Here is a 24,492-nt window from a genome sequence, read left to right as displayed (position 1 = left end):
GCCCCTTCGACCTGATCTTCCAGACCGTTATCCGATACAGATGTGGATCGTGTCGTGCAGAAACTTATGGTGAACACGGCCCTTTCCAAGTTGATTGCAGTTTCCTCCCAATTGGTGTCGAAACTAGAAGGCCTCCCTTTATCTCTAACAGGTCCTCCTTCGAGACCCATCCAGTCTTCGGAACCAGGAGAGGATGAGCCGATGATAGTGGAGCCCTCGGTGCCGTAATCGTCCATTGCACGATCGACACCATTGACTTTGACTCCTTCGGAACATGTAGGTGAGTCGCGGAGCCGACAATCTCTCCTCGGTTCCGGGACCGAGAGTCGTACCGACCTTTCGGTGCCGACTCTCCCTCTCGGGGCCTCGGCGCAGATTGGCTCGGCTCCGTCCTCGGGGTCGAGGCCCACGGCCCCCGTGTCTGGGATGCTTCCATGTTCTTCGGAACCGGAGGAATCCTCGGCCCGGGGTTCAGGGGTTTTTGACCTTATGAGGAAGGTTTTGTCTGCACAGACAACCACTTCATTGGAGGCGTCTTCTCCCTCCCCTAAGGGGCTGCTCTCTGTTTCTGCCCCCATGACCCATCCAAAGCGTAGAGCACCATCGCCTCAGCCACCCCCAGAGGGTGCCCCCTGTTCTTCGGAGGCCTCACCGGAAGCCCCCTCCGATGAGGTTCCGAGGAAAAGACTGTGCAAGAGGAGGCACTTGGATTCCCCGCAGGAATCTCTAACATCTGACACTGACTTGGATGAGGCAGAGGGGTCCCCAAAATCCCCCTCTGAGGATGTCTCATTTGCGGACATCTTTGAGATCTTAAAACAGAGGGGTGATTGGCAGTCCCTAGCCCCCACTGAGGATGAGACGGTGTTGCTGAAGGCTTTTGGTGCTCAACCTTCTACCTCCTGGTTTACTCCGCCCTTTGATGAGTTAATGGATTTAATTGCTCGAAGGGCATGGGAGACACCGGACACAGTGGAACTGGTCCCTCGAAAACCGAGCAAATTTATCACCGCCCCCCCAGGACAAGGTTTATCTCACCAAGTGAGTCCCGGTCGACGCTATGGTGGTGGCGGCAGCCACTAAAAAGGAGATGTCGGAGTCTTCCTCTTCTGTTCATCCTCCTAATAAGGATTCTAGGACTATGGACAGATATGGGAAGCGCGTTTTTAGTTCAGCGACTTTTTCCATGCGTTCGCTAAACTATTTGACACATTTTACACGTCTGCAGAGGGATCTCATCAAGGAGCTGGGAGATACCCTCCAGGGTAACACAGATGCTGCTGTTTCAGATAAGGTAACAGCACAGCTTAACACCCTTACCTCCATAGTGAACTCATCCATGAGGCTCATCTCGTATGCGGCTGAAGGATCGAGTAGAGCTGCAGCTTCAGCGATTGCTCTACGAAGACCATCCTGGATGCGGCTGTGCTCATTTGCAGAAGCCTTCAAGTCTTCCTTCGCCAACGCCCCCTTTGATGGTGCCACTCTCTTTGGGCCCAAAGTGAAGGAGACACTAACTCGGTGTGAGCAAGAAGGAAAGACTCTGTCTGCTGTCGGAGTCCGTTTTTCCGCTCCAACTAGACTGTACCCCAAAGGGCAACGAGGTGGAAAAATGTGGGTCCGTAAAACTCAGGGATCTTTCCAGGCCATACAGAGTGACCCCCCCAGAGGCAGAGTGGGGGGGTAGAAATGGAAGACGTCACCCTGGCGGCAGAGGGGGTCCGCAGAACCAAGGCGACAGGGATCCTGTCCCTGGGAAGCCTTTCCAGCACTCCTGAACAGGGGCCCTACTGTCCTGCTCTGGAGGCAGTCGGGGGTCGCTTGGCTTTATACCCACAGGCCTGGCTAACTCTCACCTCGGACTCTTGGGTAAAAAGCATTGTAACCAGAGGATACAAAATCCCCTTCATGTCAACTCCACCTCAACAAAGAAGGTTTCCAGATGTGCCACCCCATCTGCGAGGCCCAGCAGCAATAGAAATTTCAAAGCTGCTCAAAAAAAGAGTCATCCAGCCAGTCCCAGCAGACCAAAGAGGATCCGGAACTTACTCAAGGTTCTTTTTAGTTCTAAAAAAGACAGGGGACTGGAGACCAATTTTGGATCTCAGCAATCTTCACTACCTTCGTGAAGAAGGAAAAGTTCCGGATGGTCACGCTTCAATCGATCCTTCCATTTTTAAAGAAGGACGACTGGATGTGCTCGATAGATCTCAAGGACGCGTACTACCACATCAAAATGGCCAGACCGTCCAGAGATCACCTGCGCTTCCGGCTGGGAGCCAGTCACTTTCAATTTCGAGCCCTGCCCTTTGGGCTCACCTCAGCCCCCAGGGTATTCACCAAATGCATGGCAGTGGTAGCGTCTCACTTGAGACGTCTAGGATTCCGGGTGTTTCCCTATCTAGACGACTGGCTCCTCACTGCCACCACCGAGCGTCGCCTCATACAAGCCAGAGACTACACAGTTAACCTTTGTTCCCACCTAGGGATTTCCATAAACTTCGAAAAATCTGCCTTGCTGCCCTCACAGCATATTTTGTTCATCAGAGCAGACCTAGATACACGTTTAACACTGGTAAAGCTCCCTCCAATAAGGGATTCATCCCTCAAGGAACAGGTTCTTCTTCTACTGCAAAGCAGGAAAGCCCCGGCCAAACTAGTGTTGAAGGTTTTGGGACTCATGGCAGCGTCCCTGATTGCAGTCCCTATGGGGAGATTGCACATGAGGCTCCTCCAATGGCTGCTGTTCATGCAGTGGTCGTTCCAGCAGTTACCCCTAGCGCACAAGATTCTGATAACATATTCTTGCAAATGAGACCTCTCATGGTTTGTGTACAGTCAAGATCTCACTATGGGTCATCCATTTGTTCTACCCAATCCGACGGCCACGATAACCACGGACGCTTCTCTGATAGGGTGGGGGGGACTATTTCAGGGAAGAACAGTCCAAGGGGAATGGTCCAACATGGAGTACAACCTGCACATAAATGTTCTGGAAATGAGGGCGGTATTCCTGGCGTTGCAACACTTTCAAACCCTCCTACCTCTAGGAACAGTAGCAGTTCAGACAGACAATATGTCTTTAGTCTGGTACATAAACAAACAGGGGGGAACCAGATCTTACCCATTATGCAGAGAGGCCATGAGAATTTGGCAATGGGCAGAGTCCATGGGTCGCTTTCTGATAGCAACGCACATCCCGGGGTCATCCAACGTCATTGCGGACAGGTTGAGCAGAGCCATCCTGTTACCTCACGAGTGGACCCTCAAGCTACAGGTGGCGGAAAGAATTTTCCGCAGATGGGGCCAGCCTTGCTGCGATCTATTTGCTTCCCCGATGAATACCAAATGCAGAAGCTATTTTGCCCTTCTACCCCCTCCGGGGGATGTTCCCAGGGACGCACTGATACACGATTGGCCCCCGGGTCTCCTGTATGCATTTCCACCTACCCCCTTGATTCCCAAATTTCTTCAGAAAGCCAGGAACCTGGAAAGGACAATTATACTCATAGCCCCATTCTGGCCTCGACAGATATGGTTCCCCTTTCTTCGAGCCCATCAAACAGAGGAACCGTGGATCCTGGACCCAGTTCCAGATCTACTGACCCATTCGTCGGGAGTTCCTCACCCGTCTCTTCTATCCTTCAAACTAGCAGCTTGGCTGCTCCACTTCCCTGCCTAGCCAGGTCTGATCTACTTTCTCCGGCAGTTCAACGCATTCTGGTTGCCTCTCATAAGGCTTCCACTACAAAACTCTACAGGAGTAAATGGAAACGCTTTGTATACTGGGCATCTAGCCAACACTTGGACCCCCTAGTAGCTCCTTTACATAAAGTTCTAGAATTTCTATCCATCCTGTTTCACAAAGGAGCCTCTACTTCCACACTAAGAGTACAGTTGGCGGCCATATCCAACTACCATGTTGGTGAGGACAGTTCTCCTATTATGTCCCACAGGCTTTGTAAGGCTTTTATGAAAGGATCCTTCAATCTTCGACCGCCCATCAGAGACCCTTTATTCCCATGGAATTTAAATTTATTATTGTCGCAACTAATGTTGCCACCCTTTGAACCAGCCTCGTCTTGCCTCCTGAAGTTCTTGTCGTGGAAGACACTTTTTCTCGTAGCTGTTACTTCAGCTCGAAGAGTTTCAGAGCTGCAAGCACTATCAGTCAAGCCGCCTTACTTAATTTTCCACCCAGATAGAGTTTCCTTGCGAACAAATCCGTCTTTCCTTCCTAAGGTATGTTCTGTCACGAATATTAACCAGTCCATAGAAATCCCTACCTTTTTCAAAAACCATACCAGCAAGTTGGAGTATATGCTGCACAAGTTGGATGTCCACAGACAACTAAGATTTTATTTGGACAGGACTAAACATTACAGGAAAACATATCAGCTTTTTGTCACGTTTGCAGACAATAAAAAGGGCATGGCAGTTACAAAACGTACACTATCTAAATGGCTTACTGATTGTATAACCTTTGTATATTCTAAGTCGAATCAGGCCATGCCTGCCAAACCTAAGGGCCATTCTACCAGATCCGTTTCCACTTCCTTGGCTCATGCAGCTCGTCTGCCTTTGGACACGATTTGTGCAGCAGCCACGTGGTCTAAAGCACATACTTTCATCACTCATTATAGGGTTGACAAAGCCTCCAAAGACAGGACATCTTTTGGTTCCACTGTGCTTAGGAACGTTCTTCCATGAGTCACTCGGGGTGATGGAGCTAGGGACGCTACCCGTGTGTAAGAACAAACGGCGAGATTGAACACTCTCACATAAAGAAGTTATGTTCTTACCATAACGTTCCATGTGGAGTGTTCATCTCACCTTTGTTCTTGCATTCCCTCCCTTCCCTCCCTCACGTGTTTGGAAGAACGAGTAGGACTGGAGTCTGGTCGAAATGCCTTAACCCCTTCAGGGTATATCGTTTCTTACCTCATGGGGTATATTTCGCTACCCTTAGTTAATTTGTTAAATGAGATAGTGTCTCTGACTTTTGTGGCTGTGTGTAGCCTTAGTACCTGAGGTTTATGGTTGGTCTGGTTTACTTGCAAACTAGATCTGAGTAATGGCAGGGAGGACTGCGGGATATAGCCTGGTCTCGAGCTTCTCTAAGATGCAGAGCTTTGCTATGCGGCCGACTAAGTCTAGGTTTTTTAGAAGGATGTCATGCATCACACATGCTTCCTGCTTACAGTGTAGGGCTTAAAGGTGATGTACTACTTTCCTACCAGTCCGAACGCCGTTTTCCATCACCAGTCTGAATGCTGCTGTTTCTGCTGGTTACTAAGCCATTTTCAGATAAGTGCCACATTGGAGTTTTTCTTCTTATCATGACATTTTTCTTTTTTATTGTGAAGTTGCATATCATCCAAAAAGAGAAAAATGTTAGTGTGGAGACAGATTCCCCATAAAGATCGTAATGAGCAGTGTTTGTTCTTATGACCATACATCGTGCCTGATTTGTCAAACATTTGTCCCTAAGACTCTTTGTAGTAATTTCTCCCCTTGTCTGTCTATCTAGAGAACCAACGTCTTAAGTTGTTGGTGCAGGGTGTAATGGTGGATTCGCCCTGACCCCGAAGTTCAGCTGACTGCCAGGAAGACCAAAAAAAAAGTTAGGTTGGATTCTGCTGCTGTACTCCCTCCCCTAGACATCTCTCTCGAGGCTGGTGAAAGCCTGGAGTATAGTCCAGTTATTCCATTGGATTCCTCTGTCACGACTGCTTCAGAGGTTGACATGGATCCGGCTTCTCACTCGTCCTTGGAGGCTCTGCAGACATCTGTTACAGATGTTGAGTGGGAACTGTGGATGATCATATCCGAGGGAATGAGAGGTATTCCAGAAATCTTTGTTAGGGAGGAGATTCCCACTACATTGAGTGTTAGCAAGGGTTTGAACCTCTTAAGATCCCTAGGGCTGATGTTCCTTTAAAAAAGAAGCACAAAAAACATATTTCCCCTGCTGCTAAGGATCCTCAGTGTGAATGGTGGGATTTCACACAAGGGTTGTTTAATGCACTCATTGCTTTGAATTCTCCCAGGGAGTTTCGGTTCCTGCTCTCCCTTGGTCTTCTACTCATCTTAAGAGGCCTATGGAGCAGGATTCTTCTGATGAAGAATTGGATTCTGGAGAAGAATCTTTGGATTATTCCTCTCAGAGTTCTTCTCCATTAGACTACAGTTCTGAGGAGGACGACTCCCATTAGTCCAGATTCTCTCTTTGAAGGACTTTCCTTTGGGGATACTTTTTCTCATATGATGGAATTCTTTAAAATGGGACTGTACCCAGGTTTCTGACATCCAGAAGAGGTATTATGAACCCTTCCAGATGGAGCCTCCGAAGCCCTGTGCTGTTCCTTCTGTTATTTCTGCCGTGTTGGACACTTTTTCAACATATTGTCAGGCTCCTGATTCCCAGCCTCCAGCACTTAAAAACCTGATGAGTTTTATAAGGTGCCTGATTATTGTAAGTTTCTTTACAAATGTCTTTCTGCTGACCCCTATGTTGTCTCTGTTTCTTCTGACAAACCTTCCAAACTGTTGCCTTCTACTAAATTGTTTCCTTCTGGCATAGACAGGTTATTTCTGGCCTTCCTTATTCTGAGGGGAAGGCTTTGTCTCTCTTCGTTGGACTCCTTTTCTCAAGTCGCCCATCATTCTATTAAATGTAGTTATGATGCAGCTGATGCTTATTTTAGAGCTGCTGCCTTTGGTTCTGTGTTAATATGTTAGCCTTTGCCTCACCTACAACCTTTGCTTGATGATATTAAGGCTAAATTAATGGATACTCTCCTTGACAATAAAAATCTCTTTGGTTCTGCAGCTTTTGAGCTTTTTAAGTCCCTGCAGCAGAAGGGTAAGGCCTTGCAGGAATTGAAATATAATATTGTTTTCCCTGTTCCCAAATTTCAGAGGAATTATCCTTTAAAGTCTGCCTTTGTACACAGACAGTCTCGCCCTCTTCCCAAAGGTAAAAAGGGTTCTAGAAAGACTCCTCCTGCTAAGTCTGCTCAAACTCCTATGACTCAGAAGCCTCCTTTTCCAGAGAAGCCAGGTTCTGTCAGACTACCTTCTTTCCTCTCTCTCTCCTATGTCAGTTTCCTTTATCTCTTCATCTGTTCCTCTCTCTTCACATTTGGTGAAGGATTACTCAGGATTCTTGAGTTCTGTCTATCATTTGTCAGGGGTATTTCATGGTATGGAAATTCCATTCTCCTTTTTTGGACATTCCTCAGCCTCGTCAGGAACAGCTGCCTTTTTTCTGGATTTACTTTGGTTCATAGGTTCATAGGTTCATACTAGGCTATCTGCCCAAGGGCATTTATAAGCCTAGCCCAGAGTTTTGTGGCTTTCGCCACCCCTTTAGTTTGAAGGATACTATGCCCATTATTTTGCTGTGCCTCTGTCAAGCAGTGACACTGAGGTTATCCCTGGGGGGTATACCTACGATCTCCCATCCATTGGTCAAGATTTCTCTTGAACAAGGCCAGCGAGGTGCTCTGCCTCACATGAACCGGGATTTTGTTCCACAGCATAGGGAGTCTCTGGGTGATGAATCTGTCCCTCCAGCACGTCCTATTAATAGCCATGTCGAGGTTTAAGTCTCTTGCCCTTGTAGTTCTGATGGATTTAGATTTTTTGAGGTGAAGCATGTTCATTAATTCCGGGTTGGACATGGCCTTGTATGTCAGGCACAGGTCACCTCTGAGCAGAGGGTAAGCGACTGAATAGAGCTGGAGTTCCTTCAGTCGGGCAGCATAAGACATATTTTTGAGACCCTTTATCCTTTTGGTGAGGAACTTTTGGGGCCTTTCCAATTGCTGCAGGTGTCGGGTCAGATACATTACGAATGGGGCATTGTACTCAATCATTGGTCTGATGAGTGATGAGTACAGGGGTACGATGACCTCCCTTGATCTAGATGTGAATCCCTTCATGATCAGGTGGGCAATGTAGAAGGTCTTCCTAACTACTTTGGCAACGTGAGTGTTAAACGAAAGGTTACTGTCAACCTGGGTCCCCAGATCCCTGATAACCTCTTCTGTGCTTAGTGGATTGCCACCTATATGGTAACTAGGGGTAACCTTATTTTTCCCGAAGGGAATGACTATGCATTTTTTGGCGTTTAACTTTAGGCCATGGCTCTGGCACCAGTTATCCGTTTCTATGAGACCCTTCTGAAGGATGTCTGTGTCAGATGGGTTTTCAACTATGGTGCCCAGTTTGCAGTCATCTGCAAACTTTGTCAGTCATAATCCTCCTGTGTTTGCCTGTACTTCTGAAAAGTGGATACCGAACAAGAGTGGGCCCAGGACTGAGCCCTGTGGGACACCACTTGTGACAGGCTTTGAGTCTGACATGGCGCCAGCAACTCTGACCCTGTGGGTTCTGTCACTTAGCCAGTTTGCAACCCATCTTGTGACGTATGGGTTTACGTTTAAGCTGGTGAGTTTTTCAATGATACCCAAGTGGGGTATTGTGTCGAAAGCCTTTGCCAGGTCAAGGTAGGCTGTGTGGACTGCCTTACCCTCGTCAATGGCCTTGGTGACTGTTTCGAAAAAGTCAACCAATTTTAAAAGGCATGATCTGCCCTTGACAAAGCCAAACTGGGTTGGATCCAAAGTCTGCAAGTCCCCTATGTCTTTATTTATGAGTTCCATTATGATCCTCTCCATAGCTTTGCAGACCAGGCTTGTCAAGCTGATGGGAAGGTAGTTTCCGGGGTCAGTGGAGGCACCTCCTTTGTGAAGTGGGACCACCGTTGCCGTACGCCACTCCTTGGGTACGTATCCTGAGGTGAGACTAAGATTAAACAGCTGCCCTAACTGCGGGTTTAATTCCTCATTGAGTTCATGGAGCACACAACCAGGGACACCATCTGGTCCCATGGATGCTGTGTTTTTCGCCTTGGAGAGAGCAGTTCTCACCTGAGCATTTGAGATGTTTGGGGGACTACAATCCTCTGGTATAGATATCTCTCCTTTTGGGGGGGAGAAATTTGCACTGAACCTGTCAGCCAGTATGTTGGCAATGTCTGTAGGTTCCGTGATTTGTTTGGAGTCTTTTGTCTCAATGTACCATTCACACAGTTTCTGCTTCTCAAAGGGGAAGGGGTGTTTATTACAGAATGTATCTAGTTTCTAGGAAATAAGGTACTTGGAGGCCCATTCTGGATCTTTTTCAGCTCAACACCTTTCTGAAGGTTCCTTCCTTTCAAAAGCTCTCTTCAGACCTTATTTCCTGTTCTTTTACCTCAGGTTTCCTAGTTTCTGTGGATCTCAAGGATGCCTATATTCACATCCCTATTTGTACCCATTTCTGGAATTTTTTGCACTTTGTTTCTTCCTTGGATTTTCAGTTCTTTGCTTTGCTCTTTGGCCTCTCTACTGCCCCAAGAGTCTTCACCAAATGTCTTGCTCCTGTATTTGCTTTTCGCAAGATGAATTGTGGTACAAATCCTTCTTTACCTGGATGACCTGCTCATTCAGTTTTAATCTCCAGATACCCTACTTCAGCATCTCTGCTAAGCTATTTGCCTCTTGCAAGGCCTAGGGTTTACAGTAAATTTCCAGATATCCTTTCTGACTCCTCCTCAGGATCATGCTTTAATCGGTTGCTGGCTTCAGACCAACCATTCCTATGCTGGCATCCCTGATGTCTCCCAAGCTTCCGACTCTGCCTTTTTTCAGTCCCTTCTTCCTGAGGTCTTAGTTTTAGCCAGGGAATTTACAAGGACTCTGGGCTACTTGGCTTCCACCATTCCTGTGTTTCCTCTAGCCAGGCTCCACATGGGAAAGTTACAGTGGTTCCTACAGACTATATGGCGTCAACATTCTCATCCTTTGAACTTTCTAGTTTCCCCTCTTCCATGCCTCAAACAAGAACTTCAGTTCTGGATTCATCAGCTGTTTCTCAACCCCAGGGTGTCATTTTCAGCCCCCATTTCCCTCTCAGGAACTTTCTTTGGATGCCTTAGACATTGGGTGTGGGGCTTCTTTCAGCCCTGCAAAGGCTTAGGGCCTTTGGTCCTTTCATCAATGGGCAGATCATATTACATACTCTGTTCCTTCCAGGACCTCTCAAAATCTTTGCAAACAATACCACAGTGATGTGGTACATGAACAAGCAAGAGGGGACATGGTCTTACCTCCTGTGCAGACTAGCTCTTCATATTTGGGATATGGCTGTTCAGTATCAGGTGACTCTTCAGGGTGTTTATACTCCTTCAGAACAAACCTTGTGGCAGACTGTCTGAGGAGGTCCATAACACTGACTCACAAGTAGATTCTTCACAGAGATGTGTTTCTGGACATTGTCCACCAGTGGAGTACCGCCTCCTCTCTGAACAGACAGCTTCCTCTTTTTTTGCACCAGAATTCCATTGTCCTCTTGCATGGAAGGTGGACATCCTCTCTCTTTCTTGGAAGGGGATGTTTCTGTATGCCTTCCCTGCCTTCCTCTGATACTGAGGGTCCTTTTGTTGGTGACTGTTTTGGACCAGTCTGCATTAAATCCCTCCTCTTTTGCACCCAACCAAGCCTAGTCACCACAAGTTACCTCACATCTGACACTGTGGGTGATAGGGTTTTGATCCCTTTTAGGCACCTTAGGCACCTTTTTTTCTGTGGATGTGTTGTGGGTTATGCAGGAAGGCAGAAAATCTTACTTTGCCAAGTGGAAGAGATTTTCTGTCTGGTGTCTTGTTCATAACCAGGATCCATTTTCTGTGGAAGTTCCTGTGGTTCTCTCGTATTTGTGTGAATTGCTGTATGGTGGGTTGAAATACTCTTCAGTTAAAGCACACCTTTCAGCTATTTCTGCTCATCTGTTTTTGACTACTCCTGTGGCTTCTAGGTTTGAGGTCAGTTTCTTAAAAGCATCCTTCATATTAGGCCTCCCAGGAAGCCTATTCCTCCTTTCTTGGATTTTAATTTTGTTCTTGACAAATTGACTCGCAGCTTCAGCTTCCTTGCAGCATTGTGTTTGGAAGACCTCTTATTTCAACTAGAAGGGTATGTGAGCTTCAGGCCATTAAGGCTGTTGCTCCTTTTTTAGTTTTCCATAGAGACAGTGTTTCTGTTTGTACTAATCCTCCTTTTATGCCCAAGGTGGTTAATGAATTGTCTCTTAATCAGTCTATTAAGTTGCCCACTTTTTTCTCCTCTTTGCAGTCTGCCAGTGAGAAGGTTCTTCACACCTTGGATTTGCATAAGCAGCTCAGATATTGTTTAGTTAAGATTAAGGCCATTCATAAGTTTGAGCATCTTTTTGTTTCATTTCATCCTAGATCTCTAGGTTTGGCTGCTTCTAAGCAAACAATTTCTTGGATTTCTAAGGCCATTTTCTTTTGTTACTTTTTTCTTGGGAAAAGCCTTTCTTCTTCTGTAAAGGCTCATTCTACCAGGGTTATAGCTTCCTCTGGTGCTTTTTCAAGGGATTGGATACCAATTCCATCTTTGTGGTTGCTGCTTGGACTTCTTTCCACACTTTTAATAAACATTACAAGCTGGATGTTATTTCCAGGACTAGAGCTGGATTTACCAGGGCTATCCTGCATGTTGTTCTTGAGGGTTCTGTTAGGCCTTCCTCCCCCAAGTTTCCTCTTTAGCTTTTGTACACCCCCTTTAGTGAAGAATTCCTCAACAGTGATATGGAAGGATATAGTACAGTTGTGTAAAATTTTACCATAGCAGTAGATGTCCTTCACTTTTACAGTCTTCACCCCCCCCTTTTTTTCCCTTGTGGATGCGCATGTTCTTCCTTTTTTCCTTGGATTGTTGTTCCTCTCGGGCAGGGCTTTTCAGTTTTGAGGTAGGTACATCCATATGTCACCTTTATGCCCTTCACCGTGAGTTAAGAGCATACGTGTGACGTATGATGTCCTTTTAAAAAACCTAAGGCTTTGGTATCCTGGCCAGATGTAGGACTACCCTTGGCAGGGGATCCCTTTAGTAAGGTTTACTGCAACAGTGATGGGAAGGATGACTACAGTTATTGTAAGATTTTACACAACTTTACTATCTCTATGTAGAGTTTTCCTTTTCTGTTAGCTTTTAGGAGCTTACTTCAACCCTTTCTGTTACACCATTACAGAACTGTACACGTACTCATTATAAATATCCCTGAGGGCACTTGAAAAAAATACTTAATGTTGTTTTTTGTGCTGGCTTCACTTCTTGCTGCTGTAATCTTAGAATGCATGCATTAATTTCAGTTTTATACCACTCAGGATCATGAAAGCGATCCATAAACCCCTGATCATTATTAGTAAAAAAATACGAGCACTCGTAAAATCAACTAAGGCCAATTTTGAGAGAAAAATTGCCATGGATTCAAAGGACAATCATAAGGCCTTTTTCAGCTATGTTAGGAACCTGGGTGGAAACTCCCAGATATGCTCAGAATTAGTCCAAAATGATACAAAAATCACTGAACCCACAGACATTGCCAACATACTGGCAGACAGGTTCAGTGCAAACTTCACCCCCCTCTCCCCCCATAAAGGAGAGATAACTATCCCAGCCGAGTGTAGCCTCCCGGACATCTCAAATGCGCAGGTGAAAGCTGCTCTCTAAAGCTAAAAACACAGCATCAATGGGACCAGATGGTGTCCCCGGCTGTGTGCTACCGAGCTAAATGAGGAATTAAACCCGCACATAAGGCAGCTGTTTAATCTCAGCCTTACCACAGGATACGTGCCCAAGGAGTGGCGTGCGGCAACTGTGGTCCCACTCCACAAAGGCGCGCCTCTCGGACCCTGGTAATTACTGCCCCATAAGCTTAACAAGTCTAGTCTGCAAAGCTATGGAGAGGATCATAATGGAGCTCATAAACAAAGATATAGGGGACTTGCAGACATTGGACCCGACCCAGTTTGGCTTTGTCAAGGGAAGATCATGCCTTTTGAACTTGGTCGACTTCTTCGAAACAGTCACCAAGGCCATTGATGAGGGAAAGGCAGTCCATACAGCCTACCTTGACCTTGCAAAGGCTTTCGACACAATACCCCACTCGGGTATTGTAGAAAAACTTACCAGCTTAAATGTAAACCCATATGTCACAAGATGGGTTGCAAACTGGCTTAAGGACAGAACCCACAGGGTCAGAGTTGCTGGCGCTGTGTCAGACTTCAAGCCGGTCACAAGTGGTGTCCCACAGGGCTCGGTCCTTGGCCCCTATTGTTTGGCATCTACTTCTCAGAAGTACAGGCCAACATGGGAGGACTTTGGCTGACAAAGTTTGCAGACGACTGCAAACTGGGCGCCATAGTGGAAAGTGCATCGGACACGGATATCCTTCAGAAGGGACTCACGGAAACAGATAGCTGGTGCCAGAGCCATGGCCTGAAGTTAAACGCCAAAAATGTATAGTCATACCCTTCGGGAAAAACAAGGTAACCCCAAGCTACCATATAGGTGGCAATCCACTAAGCACAGAAGAGGTTATCAGGGACCTGGGGACCCAGGTTGACAGTGGCCTTTCTTTTGACACTCACGTTGCTAAAGTGGTTAGAAAGACCTTCTACATTGCCCACCTGATCATGAAGGGATTCACATCCAGATCTAGTGAGGTCATTGTTCCCTGTACTCTTCACTTATCAGACCAATGATCGAGTACAATGCCCCATTCGGGATGTATCTCACCCGACATCTGCAGCAATTGGAGAGACCCCAAAAGTTCCTCACCAAAAGGATAAAGGGACTCCAAAATCTGTCATATGCTGCCAGATTGAAGAAACTCCAGCTCTATTCAGTCGCATACCGTCTGCTCAGAGGTGACATGTGCCTGACATACAAGGCCATGTCCAACCCGGAATTAATGGACATGCTCCACCTCAAAAATCCAAATCCACCAAAACCACTAGAGCAAGCGACTTAAACCTTAGCACGGATATAAATAGGACGTGCTGGAGGGATAGATTTATCACTCAGAGACTCCCTATGCTGTGGAATAAAATCCCGGTCCATGTGAGGCAGAGCACCTCGCTGACTCTGTTCAAGAGAAATCTAGACCTGTGGATGGGAGATCGTAGGTTTACCCCGGGAATCATCTCTGTGTCACTGCTGGACAGAGGCACAACAAACTAATGGGCACAGTATTTTTTCATATAAGGGGTGGCGTAAGCCACAAAAATTTGGGCTAGGCTTATAAATGCCTTAGGGCAGATAGCCTAGTATAAACCTATGAACCTATAATAACATACTACTGTGTGGCCTGCTGAAATGGTTTTCTAGTTTACTTTAAGTTCTGTCATACTAATGTGATTGCAAATGTTGGGTCAGTAACAAACATTAATGACTTTGTTTGACTTTTTTCTTTTCTGTTTTAGGAAGTCAAATCCAGACATACAGAACTTCATGAAACAACAGGGATTTGGCACTGATTACAGAAAACTGGAATCCTTTTATATTGAAAAGTATGGAATATTTAATACTTGTTGACACTGAGTATTATTTAAAAGTTTGGTTGCCTGTAGCTACAACCATAGATACCAAATAAGTCATTTGGGTGACACCAGATAGTTTGATTTATATTGTCACTCGGCTGTATAAAATAGATTTGAGTGCCTTATGGATGCCGACTTATCTGCTGACAAAACCACTGCTGATGTCCTTGACCAGCTAACTGAGGATATGTAAGTCAGCACTGAAAGTGACGCATGTTCCCTTCTGTTTCCTTAGCAGATGTTCACAGTGGAAAGATTGTGCCCACTGCTGATTCTCACAGAGAGCTTGGATATTGAAGGATTGTAACTAAGTGGGCATAAGGGGGTGGTAGTTTGTTAAATAGCATGGAAGTGGTGCTGTTTTTATGTACTGAAAGTTCCTTTTCTGAACAATGAGCGTGGGTTGATATAACTATTACAGCAAATGTGTAGAATAGGCAGCTTACTGAAGACGGTTAACAAGCGATCCCTGTTCACAAAGTGTAAATAAATGCTTAAAGAATATATAACAGACTTCCACAAATGTCATTGTTTCAAAGTTAGTGGTTGATTTTAAATAACTTAATGCTCTTCGTATCATTTATGTACTATGTCATAATGTGTTGCTAAATGTTGGATGTCTTTTACTAAAGATTTTGCGGAGTCATAGCCTCTAAGATGCTCTTTATATTGTATATACATGCTGTAATTATATGTGCCTCCCTTGTGCTTGTGTACCTATATGTTCCTCTGTATATAGGCTAAAAAGGATCCTATGCCCAATTTTCTTGACAGTTAACAAATGGTAAATAATTAAATAGGTTGGTGGGCGGCCAGTCTAGGTTCCTTTTCAGCCATGGCCTGAGCACACAAGGCACATAGCACTGTGTACATACAATCAGCTGTAAGAAATGCATCACAGTAATTTGCTTACAGTTTGCAGGAGGTGACTATACTTGTCTACTGCAATTAACAGAAGATCATTGCCAGAAGTAAACTGTCAAGTATATCAGCATGCAGATGAAATTTCGTTAGAGTTCATATCATACAGTGGGGCTAATATGAAGATAGCTCTGGTTTAATGCAATAAAAACAAAACAAGCAGAAAAAACAGGGTTGTGTACCTAGGAGGACTTTTTACAGGGCTGCTTACATTCATATTAGATGATGAAAAGGATCTGCCTGTCGTAAGAGCTACTTTGCTTAATAATGCTATGCATTGTGGAAAGCAGTAGCAATATCTAGCTTGATACTAGGATATGTAGTTAGGATAGTGGATTTAAGTTGCTGATGGCATTTTCCCACTATGTAGTGCATTAATGCTACTTCTGTAGTACTGTGTTGAGATTTGGTAATCATATGGACCTACCTTTTCTATTCCCTTAAGGGGGTGTGGCAAAGAGGCCACTTGTGAGGCATCATGCCTGTCATTCATCTCTATGTTACCCCTTGCCAGATTACACATGAGGAAGACACAGTGGTATCTGAAATCAGTGTGGTCTCAGCATCATCACTCTCTCAATGCCAGCATTCCCCTTCTTCAGTGTATCAAGAAGGAAATCCTTTGGCGGATCAACGAGGTTTACCCTCAAGCTTTTATGGTATTCTTAGACTTTAAAAAAGATGCTTAACTTCATATTCCCATCCACTCTGTCTGCAAACATTGTCTGTGTTTATTTATTGGGTTGTCATTTTTTCAGTTTACTGCTTTGCCTTTAGGTCTGCTTATGGATCCAAGGGTGTTTACAAAGTGTCTGGCCCCAGTAGTGGCTTTCTATCGTATGCAGGACAATCAGATTTTCTCATACCTGGATGACCTTCTACTTCAGTTTGTATCCAGGCACAGTCTTCTAAAGCACCTTCATTGACAGTACAACTTTTGACCCTGATGGGGTTCACTATCAAGTACAAAAAATCCCAGCTCACCCCTTCCCAGCAACTGATATTCGTGGAAGCCATCTAGACACGTCTTAATGCATACTTCCATTCCTCAACAGAAGATCACCTCTCTAGCCAACGAGTTTCTACTCCTTTACACACAGGATCATTGCTGAGCCAGACAAGCTCTCAGAACCTTGGGACTCATGCTTGCTATCATCCCTATGTTACCCCCTGACAGATTACACATGAGAAATACAGTGGTATCTGAAATTGGTGTGGTCTCAGCATCATCACCCTCTTGATGCCAAACTTCCCCTCCTTCAGTGCGTCAGAAAGGAACTCCTTTGGTGGCTCAACCAGGTTTCCCTAAACCCAGTTCTTGTATTCATTCCAACTCCACACAAATGAGTCCTGTTTACAAATGCCTCAGACAGGGTTGTCGGTGGCTTCGACAGGAAACTACAGAGTTCAGGAGGGGAGTGGCCAGCCCATGTAGTAAAGAAACGCATCAATTTAAAAGAAGTGAGGGCGCTTCTTTAAGCACTACAGACCAACAGACGTTCTCACAGATTTGAAAACCAGGCACTCTTCTGGTACACACAGAAAATTCCACTGTGATGCAGTAAATTAACAGGGAGGGACAAGATCCTACCCTCCAGGCAGACTAGCAATGGAGGTTTGGCAGGTGGATCTCTTTGCCTGTCCCGAAAACCAACTACTTCCCCTGTTCTGCACAAGGACCTTGACACCTCCTGCTTGGAGGAGAGATGCCTTCTCTTTCACATGGATTGTGAAGTTGCTTTACACATGTCCACTTCTACCTCTGCTACCAAGGTCCCTCCTCAAGGCCCAGAAGGACTACCCAAAACTTCTACTTCTGGCACCATTCTGGCCAAGACAACACTGAATCTGATGTTGTCAGTTTTCATTCTGTCCTCAACTGATGGTTTCAGATCCAATCCCTTGGATCAGACTCTGCCATTACTAAAGCTTGTGGCAACCAAGAACTCTCAAGCACAATGCACCAATCCCAATTACCTCAGATCTCATTTGCCGCTCTTCAGTGTAAGACGTGGTTTCCAACACACTGGAGCAATATTAAGATTAGTTTTGAAAACTTTATTTACTTACTTAATTCTTCCTTCTTTATTTAGATTAAGTATTTACCTTACCTATCCTATTCCTTTTTGACTTGTCTTATGCTAAATTTCTTAGTTTCCTTCTTTTTCTTGTACTTGCGTGCCTCTTTACACTATTGTTAGTATCGTTTCTGTAGTACTACATTTTATGTAGTTTCTCTAATACCATTGTTGGTATCTGTTCATTGCTGTTTAGTCTCTGTTTAAAAAAAAAAAAAAAGTAGTAGAAATAGTAAAAAAAAAATTTTCCCTTTCTTGATCGTGACAGTATGGCTGATAAAGCTCCAGCAGGCTTTAAAAAATGTACTGTCTGTGGGTATAAGCTGTCTTTATCAGATGCCCACACTTTTGTGTATACTGCTTAGGACCACTTCACTTATAAGAAGAAGATTGTTCTGTTTGCTACAGGTTTAACCACAGGGCTTTAGTTGAATGCAAGAATAAACTGATTCTTAAAGGCCTTTTGCTTTTATCTTTTGGAGAGGCTATATCCAGAGAGAAATCTCTGAAAACCAAGACTAAAACAAAGTCCTCATCTCCGAAGCTACCTTCTTCCTCCTCTGCTTCAGAGTCCTCAAAGAAGAGGTCTCACAGAGATCCGACTTCATCCTCTTATCCGAAGAAACTGAAAATGTCTGATCTAACTCCTTCGGGTCCGAGGAGACCAAAATGATCTGGTCCATCCTTCCCAGATTGGACACTGCCAAGTCGGGTCCAACTGTTGCTGGCTCTTCAACTTCTGTTATTTTACCAAGGATTCAGTATTCACCGTTGTTGGATCCCGTACCCTCTAAGCTACCTTCCCCATTTCTGAACAGATCAGGTCTCCTTCTGTGTTTTCCACGTGTTCTTCCAGAAGTCTCGCAGAGAAAGATGTGGAAAGAGTGTTAAGGAAGATTCTGTTGGTGTAGAGGCTGATCAGTGTTCCTTCGGCTCCTACCCCTCTGGGTCAGGTCAGTTTTTCTGCTACACCCCCTCTACAGCTTCCTCCTTTGACTTCATTAGCTGTCTCAGAATCCGGGGATCCTAGTCACTCAGATCTTTCTGGCTTGGATCTGAGGATTATTTTATCCTCTGATCCTAAGCTTTCTCAGAGTGCTGCAATCCTTTCGGATCCAGAGACCTCTTTGGGCTGAAGCCTACCTGTCGGATCCGAGGAGTTGCAGTCAACAATGAAGTTTTCAGAGCCGTCTCCGCACCTCGGAGCCTTAGCACTGGATAGCTTGGCTCCGGCTTCCACTTCTGGGATTTTGCCCTTGGAGTGGGGGAAGGCTGTGGTCCAAAAGCTGGCCTTTTTGGATCCAAGGTCTTCCCTTTCTTTAGAGCGATCTGCCTTCAAGTCTGTGAAGAGAGTTTTCTTTGCCTGGACAGAACAGAAAGATGCTTCCTTCTCGGATCCCAAATCTGCAACCTTGATGCCACTGTGCTCAGAGCCTTACCAAGTCTTTCCACAGGGACAGCCAGTACCAAAACCCCAGGCTTCCACACAGGGAATTTTGATTTCTTCTTCTGATATATCTCCAGAGCATCCCACTAAGGAGGTCCCCAAGAAGATGTGCAAGAGGAAGCACCTAGACTCACCAGAGTAGTCTGTCACAAAAGATACGGATTTTGATGAAGACAAAGTGTTCTACTGTCACCTCCTGAAGATGTCTCATTCGGAGACATCCTAGAAATCCTTAGAGGTGGCTGGACTCCTAGCAACCATTCATCCTAAGAGTCTGTATTCTTGGAGGCTTTTGGTACTGAACTATCTGTTTCGCAGTGGGCGTGGAAGGAACCCAACTCCATTGAACCTATACCTCAGAGACCAGATAAGATTATGGCACTACCTGTAGACAAGCAGTTTTGGGTAAAAGAGATGCCCATTGATCTCAAGATCGTAGCGATGGCCACTAAAAAAGAACTTGCTGAGGAGAGTTCCATTGTCCATCCCCCCAACAGGGAGTATCGGACGATGGCTAGATTCGGGAAGCATGTCTGTGCATCAGCGACCTTCACTTTAAGGTCACTGAATTATTTGGCATATTTTACAAAACTTCTGAGGGATTTGATTGAGGAGCTGTCAAGTACTCAGGATCTGTCACTGAAGAGGTTCAGTTATTTATGACTTTTCAGTTGGCTACCCCACAATCCATTTCTAATTCTTCCATGAGGTTGATTTTGCAAATAGCTGAAGGATCCTTAAGGGCAGCGGGTTCAGGAATTTCCATCAGGAGACATGACTGGATGTGCTTATGTGATTTTGCAGAGCCCTTGCACATCTTTGTTTGGCCCAAAGGTGAAGGGCACATTATCCAAGTGTGAGAAGGATGGAAAGACTGTCTGCCGTGGATGTGTGTTTTTTGACCCCCTCAAAGATCCTTTTTCTATGAATCAATGAGCTGGTCAGAAGATGTGGTTCAAGAAGTCTCTGGGTCCATTGCAGGACACATGGAGGAAGTTCCCCCAGAGGATGAGGAGGGAACTCTAATAGACAATGCTTTCACAGCAGAGGTGGCCCGCAAAACCAGGAATCCAGGGATTCTTTCTCTGACAGACCCTACCAGCACTTTTGAAAGGAGGCCCGATTTTCCATCTCTGGAGGCAATCAAGGGTAGACTATATCCCTGCACCAGAGAGGATTATTTCCAAGGATTTTGTAATTCTCTTTTCCCTTCCTCCTCCAAACTAAAAAAAAAAAAATCCCAGATGTTCCACCCAGTCAGAGGGAAGAAGCAACAATCCAAATTCTAAAGCTGCTAGGAAAAGAGTCATTCAGGAGGTCCCACCAGACCAGATAGAATCCAGAACTTACTCACGTTTTTTTTTATTGCCCAGTTAAACAAGGGACTGGAGATCAGTTTTGGATCTCATCAACTTACAAGTCAGTTCAGTTAATCAAGTTTTGGACGGTCACAGTTCACTCCATTCTCCCATTTCTGGGCAAGGATGACTGGATATGCTTGATAGACCTTCAGGATGCATATTATCATATAAAGATGAACAGACATACACTTCTGGCTAGGAGCCGTTCATTACCAATTCAAAGTCCTGCCCTTTGGACTCACCACAGCCCCCCCAGGGTGTTTCTCAACAGCATGGCAGTAGTAGCAGCTCACTCGAGAATGCAAGGATTCTGGGTGTTTCCATATCTAGACGACTGGCTCATTTCCACTCCGACCAGACATCAGTTGATAAGGGCAAAAGACCAGGTCCTCCAGACATGCTGAGTTCTGGGGATAATCATAAACTATGAAAAGTCTGATCTGGAATCAACTCAGACCCTAGAATTTATAGGAACAATTCTCAATACAAACTCAACAATAGCCTTACTACCACCCTCAAGAGTTCAGACCATAAGATCACAGGTCACAAAGATAATTTGCAGTACTAAGATTTCAGTACACCTGGCCCTTCAAGCTCTAGGGTCAATGGCAACAGAAGTAACCCTGGTAACTTTAGCCAGATTTTGTATGAGGATTCTCTAGTGGATGCTAGCAAATCAATTCTTTTCCAACCCATGTCAACTCCGATACGAATCACTTATGCATGCAAGAGTGATCTCAGGTGGTGGGTTCAATCAGATCAGGTTCTACAAGACCATCCATTCATTCCCCCTCAGCCCAAGGCCATAGTGACCATGTACACTTCCCAGTTCAGGAGGGCATTTTCTGAGGAGAACAGTCCAAGGCACTTGGTCCCCCAAAGAGGCCAACTTGCATAAAAATGTCCTAGAGGTGAGAGCAATGCTTTTAGCATTGTAAGCCTTCCAAGATACTCTGTCTTTGGGGATGATTGCAGTTCAGATGAACAACATCTCAGTAGTCTGGTACATCAACAAACAAGGAGGAACTAGATTTTACCCCTTGTGTCAAGAAGCTCCAAGTGTGGCAATGGGCAATCCTCATCCAACCGCTTTCTCATAGTAACGCATACTCCGGTGAAGTCCAGTGTAATTGCAGACAAACTGAATAGGTGCATTCTGCTACCTTACTAGTGGTCCCTCAACAACAGCATCATGGAATTGATTTGCCATCGATGTGGCCAGCCTTACTGCAATTTTTTTTTTTGCTTCCCCCCCAAACAAAACAACAAATGCAGCAGCTACTTTGCCCTAATCCCTCCAAAGTGGAATCACCGAGGGATGCTCTACTTCACGATTGGCCCCCAGTCTAGTCTACGTCTTTCCACCCATACCGCTGATTCCAAAATTCCTTCAGAATGCTGTTGTGTTGAAGAGCGACGTCATCCTTGTAGCACCTTACTGGCCTCCATAAATTTGGGGTCCGTATTATTTTAGTGAACACTGTTTAGTTGAAAGTCATTACGCGATATGGCAAAATACCGAAAGCATAGAACAGAGATTTTTTTCCTAGGGAAAAAAATCACTGGACTTTTTTTGGGACTTTGCTATTTCCTCCACTGTGGTGCATTCTCAGAGTTGGTATATTTAAGTAGGGGGTGTGTGGCGGGCACAGCCCCCCACATCGAGGGCTGTGGGGACAAAGCCCCTCACTTTATTTTGTGTTTTTTTTTTTTTTTTTATACGGATCAGCAATTTTTTTCCCTGGGGCAAAAAATCGCTGATCTGTGTGTTCGACATTTTGGGTTTTTGGGGATTGTGGGTCAATTTATATAGTGTTCTCAATTCATTGTGTTTGCTTATATAATATAGACCCCAAATTTGGTTCCCCTTTCTTTGGTATCGCTTGCTTTTCCAGCCTTGGATTTTGGATCCGACTCCAGACTTCCTGTCTCACCTGACAGGCATGATTCATCCAAACATAACCAAACTCAGGTTGACTGCATGGCTTCTCCATTTCCATGAATAGCCAGACAACCTATGCTGTCTTCACCTATTCATATAATAATTTTATCTTCCCATAAGCCTTCTACCAAGAAGCTCTGTTCCAGCAAATGGAAAAGATTTGTTCACTGGGCTCATCTAAGTAATACTGAACCTTTCTCAGCCGCCATGCATAGCATTCTGGAATTGTTGTCCCATCCCTTTAAAGAAGGAGCTAGTTCATCAACCATTAAAGTTCAGTTAGCATCCATATCAAATTTTCACATTGGTTTTGATGGTTCCTCTGTTGCCCTTCATAAATTAAGCAAAGCCTTCTTGGAAGGTAGTCTTCTTCTAAGACCCCCCTTTTAGAGATCCTACTCCTCCATGGGATATGAATCTGATACGGCAGGCTCTTACGAAATCCCCCTTCAAACCAGCAGCTACTTGTGACCTTAAATACCTTTCTTGGAAGACTATCTTTCTAGTAGTTATTATGTCTGCTGGACGAATTCCTGAGATTCAGGCCTTGTCCTCTAAATCACCATATTTGATTTCTCACAAAGGTAGAGTTACTGTACAGACTAATCCTTTCTTTCTTCCTAAGGTGGTGCCAGAATCTAATATCAATCAATCCATTGATTTGCTGGTATTCTTCCTAAATTTACTAACAAAGGTAAATGCATATTACATTTATTGGATATCCACAGGCAGTCTACCTGTATAGAACAAAAGACAGAAAGTCTGACCAAGTGTTTGTTTTATTTACAAAAGTCAAATTGGGAAAACCAGTTGCCAAAGTAACTTTAGTCAGATGGCTGTCTGACTGTATTTCATTTATTTATAGCAAATTGGGTATGACTTTACCAAAACCATTATGGGCTCATTCAACTAGCTCCATGGCGACTTCCACAGTTTTGCAGTCTAGAGCATCTATGGATGATATATGTGTTGCAGCAACTTGGGTTACTCCCCATACCTTTCTTCTTCTTCTTTCGGCTGCTCCCGTTAGGGGTCGCCACAGCAGATCAACTGTTTGCATTTCTTCCTGTCCTCTGCATCTTTCTCTGTCACACCAACCACCTACATGTCCTCTCTCACCACATCCATAAACCTTATCTTAGGCCTTCCTCTTTTCCTGTTACCTGGCAGCTTCATCCTTAGCATCTTTTTCCCAATATATTCTTCATCCCTCCTCAGCACCTGTCCAAACCAATGTAATCTTGCCTCTCTGGCTTTGTCTCCAAACCTTCCAACCTGGGCTGACCCTCTAATATACTTATTCCTAATCCTGTCCATCCTCTTCACACCCAGTGCAAATCTTAACATCTTCAACTCTGCCACGTCAAGCTCTGACTCCTGCCTTTTTGTCAATGCCACTGTCTCCAACCCATATAACATAGCTGGTCTCACTACCCTCTTGTAGACCTTCCCTTTCACTCTTACTGGTACTGACACAAATCACTCTTGACACTCTTCTCCGCCCACTCCATCTTGCCTGTACTCTCTTCTTCACCTCTCTTCCAGACTCACCATTACTCTGAACTGTTGATCCCATACCTTTATTACTCATTAAAAATTGGACCTGGTCTTCAGAGGGTAAAGCATCATTTGGCTTAATGGTGCTCAGGAATATCCTTCCTTGAGTCCGCCCTGGATTTCAGGTAGATGGGGGACTCTGTCACATCTGTTGAGGATAGAATGAAAGTTAAAAGCATCAGATAAAGAAGTTATGTACTTACCATAACATTCCGTCTGTGTTGTCCATTTTCATTCTTCCTCATCTCTCTACCCACCAACACCAGTACTTGAAATCTTCTAGAAAAATGAGTGGTTACAGGACAGATATAGCCTTGTCCATTTCTGAATACGAGTATGCCTTTCTACTAAGTCATATCAGAGGTAGTTGGGGTTGGTGCATTGTGAGTAAGGGAGAAGCTCAAGAGTTCTTGGTTGCCATGAGCTTTAGTAACATCTGAGTTAGATCTGTGGGATCGGATCTGAACCCATCAGTTGAGGAAGAATGAAAGTGGACAAAACCGATGTAATGTTATGGTAAGTACAACCTACAAAACCTTTTAAGGGACACCCTGCAGTCCTACAGTACTTGTGTGATCTTTTACACTCAAAGTTGTCCTACTCTTCCATTAAAATCCGCTTATCGGCCATCAATGTCTATCTACATTGGTAACCCCTTATTATGTCCTGGAGAAAGGTTAAACTTTTCTTAAGGGGAGTTTTACAAATTAAACCCTGACGGAAGCCTATTG

The 24,492-nt window shown here is 44.9% G+C and overlaps 1 protein-coding gene across 1 annotated transcript in view; it reads left to right on the top strand.

The window, feature by feature from the left end:
• Window positions 1–24,492, top strand: part of LOC122806757 (beta-hexosaminidase subunit alpha-like) — a 906,429-nt gene that overhangs the window by 483,253 nt on the left and 398,684 nt on the right. Inside the window, exon 9 of the mRNA XM_044077450.1 lies at window positions 14,339–14,425. Coding sequence (XP_043933385.1) covers window positions 14,339–14,425 — 87 coding nt within the window. The remainder of the gene's footprint in view (window positions 1–14,338; window positions 14,426–24,492) is intronic.

This window comes from Protopterus annectens, chromosome 7.part0 (genome assembly GCF_019279795.1).
Source record: "Protopterus annectens isolate FY-2018-M chromosome 7.part0, PAN1.0, whole genome shotgun sequence".
In the NCBI taxonomy this organism is placed as follows: Eukaryota; Metazoa; Chordata; order Ceratodontiformes; family Protopteridae; genus Protopterus; species Protopterus annectens.
This window is presented reverse-complemented; position numbering and strand designations above follow the sequence as displayed.